Source organism: Zingiber officinale, chromosome 2A (assembly GCF_018446385.1).
Source record: "Zingiber officinale cultivar Zhangliang chromosome 2A, Zo_v1.1, whole genome shotgun sequence".
Lineage (NCBI taxonomy): Eukaryota > Viridiplantae > Streptophyta > Magnoliopsida > Zingiberales > Zingiberaceae > Zingiber > Zingiber officinale.
This window is the reverse complement of record NC_055988.1, coordinates 77923709-77929177: the sequence shown is the minus strand read 5'-3', so window position 1 is coordinate 77929177 and position 5469 is coordinate 77923709. Positions and strand designations below refer to the sequence as shown.

Here is a 5469-nt window from a genome sequence, read left to right as displayed (position 1 = left end):
GAATCGGTACTTCGCTTATGAAGTTAAACTCACAAGTTTTTTCCACCTAGGGGTACTTCGACCACCTAGGGGTACTTCGTCCCATGGCCGCCTAGTCTAAGTTATTCTACTAAATTTAGCACTAGCACATGTTCCAATAGAGGATTGAACTGTGACACTTAAATTTATCTCCAATACGTCTTAACTATTGCATCATATCTGTAGGGCAGATGTCTTTACTTTTTGGAGCAAAAGATGATATCGCTGATCCTAAATGGTCCAGTATAATAGACTCCATTATAAGATACAAACACATAAATTATAAAAAATATTTTATCCTAATACAACTATTTTTTTATAAGAAAGATATTAGATATACACCCACCAGAAATTAATAGGAATATATTGGATAAGTGGGAAATACCTTTTTGTACCTTACACGTGTGATTAATTTCATATAGAAAAATGATATGCTCAAGGAAAAAAACTCAAGGAAAAGCTCAAGGATAGACACATAAAGTGATAGAGCCCACAAAAAGTGAAATGGTGGACCATGACTTTATATGTCTATTCTTGAACTTTTCCTTGAATTTTTTTCCTTCAGCATATCATTGCTCTTTCATATATTTCTATCTTAAAATTTTAATATAATAGAAAAAAATATTTTAATTGAAAATGATATTTTGTATTTACCATTATAATATTTTTTTAATATACATATTAAGATAAAGTTAATTGACGTTGTTTTCTCTATATTTCATGTTTTATCATATGCACATTGTAAAGCAAATTTTCCTATTGACCTTAAACTTTTCAAATTGTTGTAATTTTACCTTACATTAATTTTATTTACTAATTAAATAAGGCAATTAAGCTAACGGTCGGGGATAAAGTGGTAAGAATTAAGAAATTAGCGGGCCAATTTGAATTTTGCCCTTGTGATTAATCAAAACTTGTGAATGTTGCCCCTGGTAAGTCATATGCGGTTCAAGGTTAGCGCATGAGATATTGTCATCATAAAATTTGAGATTTGAATCTCAGTAAAATTGAGATAAATGTCTCACTTATGTGTTAGTCATTATTCTAAATATTAATAACCGCTCGTGATTTATTTTCTCCGTATTGATCTTGGATGAATTGACGGGGCGCTGGGATGAACATATTCGTCTTCTGTTTTGCCACCATCCTATGCGGTTCGATCTCCATGCGGGCCGGACCGGTCGCCCGGGTCACTGGTTCAACGTTAAAATCTGCGAATGTTCGTCAAGGATCATGGAAGATGCGGGGAAAGCCCTCGCGATCTCTCCTCCGCCGTTTACTCGAGCAGTCGTCTCTTCTTCTTCTTCCTCGCTCTCCCGCGTTCTTCCATTCCCATGATCGTCTCAGATGTCATGGTTGTCGGCCACCGAGGAAGTGCCACCAGGTTTGGCTCTCGTACCCCTTCTCAACTTGTTGTGCTTCAAAGCCTAGATCGATTCCATCCCCAAATGCGGCGAACAGTGTTAGGAGTGGCAGTGGTGAGGTTGAATTGGGACCGATATTGCATATCGGTATCGGGAAATCTGTTCTCTCTAGGTGTTCTTTCCTGTGGGCGAAAAAAACTGACACCTTTGTGGAGGAATCGTCTTTGCAAGACATCCTCAAGGTATATGGAGATCTGGCCCCTGAGAGAACTCGCCGTTTCTGGAGAGCTTCGGAACTGAGACCTGCAGATTTCCTTGAAATTCTTCTGGGTTTTGGAGATGGCGATTTGAGTTTGAGACAGGTTGATTTTTTGTGGAAGTTGTTCAGATGGGCTGAGAGACAGACTCCAGGTTTTAATCACCTTCCCAGGTCTTATGAAGCCATGGTTTTGTTTCTCACGGGAGCTCACAAATATGAAGATGCAGAATCCTTACTTCTAGAAGCTGAATCAAACGAGATTTGGTTTAACTCTGTCCCACTGTTTAGCATCATAATTCAAGGCTATGCTGAATATGGAAAATCAGAGAAGTCATTGGCTCTGTTCGACAAAGTCAGAGAGAGGGGTATAATACCATCGCCATCAACTTATCAAGCTCTTTTAAGCCTTTTTACAAAACATAAGAAAATTGAGTTGGCTACAAAAGTGTATTGGGATATGGTTGAGGTTGGTTTAGCATCATATTCTGAAGACTGCATCCTGAATACCATTGTTGATGGACTGACAAATAGCAACAAAATCCTTGAGGCCTTAACCTTGCTCAGGAAGCTGAGGAGTTTGGGTATCACAGCGAGCAATTCCGCTCTTTCATCAGTTGCTTTAGGATTCTGCAAAAAGAAGGATTTTGAAGATATGATAACCTTTCTAGATGAGTGGAGGCATGCTCCTGAAATTTGTATTTGCAACAAAATAATTTCTTCATTGTGCTTAGGTATGGGAGCACAACAATCATGGTCCTTCGTGCAAAGAATGGAACACTTTGGCTTCAAGCCAGATTCGACTACCTTTAGTATCCTTGCTTATCATAGTTGTAGGAACAGAAAGCTGAAGGATGGATTTGTTTCTCTCTCAGAATGCTTGTCCAGAGGTTTAGCACCGAATACCTACATTTATAATGCCCTTATTAGTGGGATCTTTAAGAAGGGATTGCATAGACATGCTAAAGATATCTTTGAGGACATGCTAGAAAGAGGTATAATGCCAAATCATATGACATTCAGAATTTTGTTGGCTGGCTATTGTAAATTTAGAAAATTTGACAAAGTTAAAGAGGTCCTCTCCGATATGAAGAATCGCTGCTTGATTTCTCTGGATCCCCTAGATGATACACTCTCTAAGGCCTTAATGTTTCTAGGACTTGATCGCTTGGATGTAAAAGTAAAGCGAGATAATAATGTTGGAATTTCTCGATCTGAATTCTTTGACTGTCTTGGCAACGGATTATATTTAGATACTGATATAGAGGATTATGAAACTTCCTTGGAAAGGATCCTTGATGACTCTATATTTCCTGATTTTGATTATTGTTTAATGCGGAAAAATGACAATGTTGATTTACAGATCGCACTTGGAGTAAAAGATGAATTAATCCAATGGGGACAGAACCTTTCATATTCTACCTATGCTAATTTATTAAGATGCCTTGCTGCTAGCCAAGACCACCTAAAACAAGCTGTTGGTCTGCTTCGTGATATGCCAGACTTATTTGAACAGCTTGATGGTGAAACTCTTAATTTGCTCCTGCAAATGCTCAGCAAAAATGGAATGGTAGACACTGCAATGTTTATTTTAAGGAGGATGTTTAACAGAGATGTGATGGTGGAGAGTCAATCTTTTATGATGCTCATTGTTGGAGTATGCAAAGAAAGGGACATTGATGGACTCAAAGAATGCTGCAACCTTATTCTAAAATGCTCGTGGTCACCAGAATCCAAGAGCATTAAGCCTCTTTTCAACTCTTTGTGCAAGTGGGGATTGATTGAAGAAGTTCTACAGCTTTTTGATAGGTTAATTGAGAACTATCCTGAAATGGTTTCATTTTTATCTATCAGGCTTCTGAAGGAATTATGCATGACAGGCTATACAAGTGTTGGTTGTGTGTTGATGGAGGAACTTTCTCAGAGAACTATACTCATGGATGTCACAGCCTATCAATATCTAGGTATGGGTTTCTTGAAGGAGAAGCATCTTTCTGAGTCACTAGGAATGTTGGACATATTACATAGCAAGAACATGGCCTTTTCTATAAATGTTTACCAGAACTTTGTACGAGTATTACTTAAGTTTGGCAGAATTGATGAAGGATTTGCTCTTAAGCAATCTTTGCTGACCAAGAAACCTGACAGTGCTATTGTTACTTGCAGCATTCTTCTGAGTGAGTTATGCAGAACAAGAAAACTGAATGTTGCTTCATCTCAATTGCAAGAGATGCTTCTGGGTGGAATATTTCCATATGATACTGCTTTCAATGCACTTTTACGAATGTATTGCTTGTCAAATAATTTACGGGAAGCACGTGGTATACTTGGTATCATGGTAAGAGTACATGGTAACCTATCTATTTTAGGATACCGGAGTCTTGTAAGGCAGATGCTCTTGAATGGTCTGATGTCTTGTGCTATCCGACTCAAGGATCTGATCCTGCATAAAGACAGATCTCTACAACTGTGCTTGTATAACATTTTGATATTTTATCTCTTTCAAACAGGTAAGAGTTCTTTTATTGAAACACTATTAAGCGAGATGGATGACAAAGACATTTGTCCTGATAAAAACACTTATGATTTTCTTGTGCATGGTTTTCATAAATGTGGAGAAGGTCAGCTATCAGTTGAAGCACTTAATACAATGATTTACAAGGGCTGGAAGCCCAGCAATCGGAGCATGAGAATAGTCGTGTGTTATTTATGCAAGGATGGCAAACTTGGAAAAGCATTAGAATTGAGCAAAGTGATGGAACATAATAAATGGAAGCATGGTTCTGTAGTCCAGAACACACTTGCTGTGTCCCTTATTAGATGTGGTAGCCTTTCTGAAGCTGAACTTCTCTTGGACAGATTAGATAAAAAGGGTCTGATTCCCATGAAAATTGATTACAATTCTCTGGTTCTGCATTTTTGCTTGCACGGTAGAATAAAGAAAGCAGTTGAACTGCTGAATGTGATGCTTAAAAAGGGCAACGTTCCAAGTGACACAAGTTATAACTCAATAATTCTCAGATTTTGCCATTGTAAAACATTTGACCAAGCACTTGATTTCTTTGTTGAAATGCTGCATAAGAACATTCTGCCTAGTGAGGAGTCTCGTTATGCTCTAGTGAATGGTCTTTGTGAGAACGGAAGGACTGATGATGCACGGAATTTACTAAGAAGTATGCTTCAATTCAGCCTTCCTCCAACTTACAACATGTATAACCGCGTTCTTAATAGTTTCCGTCTTAGTGACAACCTAGACAAAGCATCAGAGCTTCTGAATGAAATGCAATTGGCTGGACACTCTCCTAATTTTGAGACTCATTGGTCCATTATAAGAAATTTGGATATAGAAAGTGACAATGATAATGTTAAGAATATTTTAGCTGGTATACTTTCTGGGAGTCAAGTTCCTGTAAAGAATTCCAAGAGAAAGGGTTCTTGATATTCTAGACTCTCTTGTCCAATTTAGAAAGTGTAGGAATCTTCTTCCATAAAATCCACTCCATTAATCTTCCTTGGGTATTGATTTTTTTGTAATATATGATGCAAGCTATGATGATGGTTCTTTTTAAGTTGGCCAACTATCCTTTTCATTCACCATCGATGCTCCTGTTGGTAACATAAAAAGGTTTGTCAACACATGCAAACTATTTGTTTCTGCTTGTCCTTTGCTTATTGTTTTATTTTCAGTTATCGCCACTTGGCTGGAAGTCTGAATTACTTCCTGAATGATTTTTTTTTTCTAAGTGAATTAGGTTGGGTTAGAGAGATCAAACTGGAGCAACTAATAATGGTTATATATGTAGACTTGCTTTTCACTCCACCCGAAGAATC

The 5469-nt window shown here is 37.8% G+C and overlaps 1 protein-coding gene across 1 annotated transcript; it reads left to right on the top strand.

Moving 5' to 3' along the window:
* The first annotated feature begins 1257 nt into the window (after positions 1 to 1257).
* Positions 1258 to 5229, top strand: LOC122041274 (pentatricopeptide repeat-containing protein At5g15280, mitochondrial-like). The gene is made up of 2 exons (XM_042600908.1): positions 1258 to 4148; positions 4260 to 5229. The coding sequence occupies exons 1-2, from the start codon at positions 1259 to 1261 to the stop codon at positions 5075 to 5077; spliced, it is 3708 nt and encodes a 1235-aa protein (XP_042456842.1). The 5' UTR covers position 1258; the 3' UTR covers positions 5078 to 5229.
* Positions 5230 to 5469: the final 240 nt, after the last annotated feature.

Coding starts and splice junctions, on each gene's coding strand:
- LOC122041274 (XM_042600908.1), top strand. CDS start 1,259: ATGCGGGGAAAGCCCTCGCGATCTCTCCTCCGCCGTTTACTCGAGCAG. Junction 4,149..4,259: donor ATTTTATCTCTTTCAAACAG/GTAAGAGTTCTT, acceptor AATGTGGAGAAG/GTCAGCTATCAGTTGAAGCA.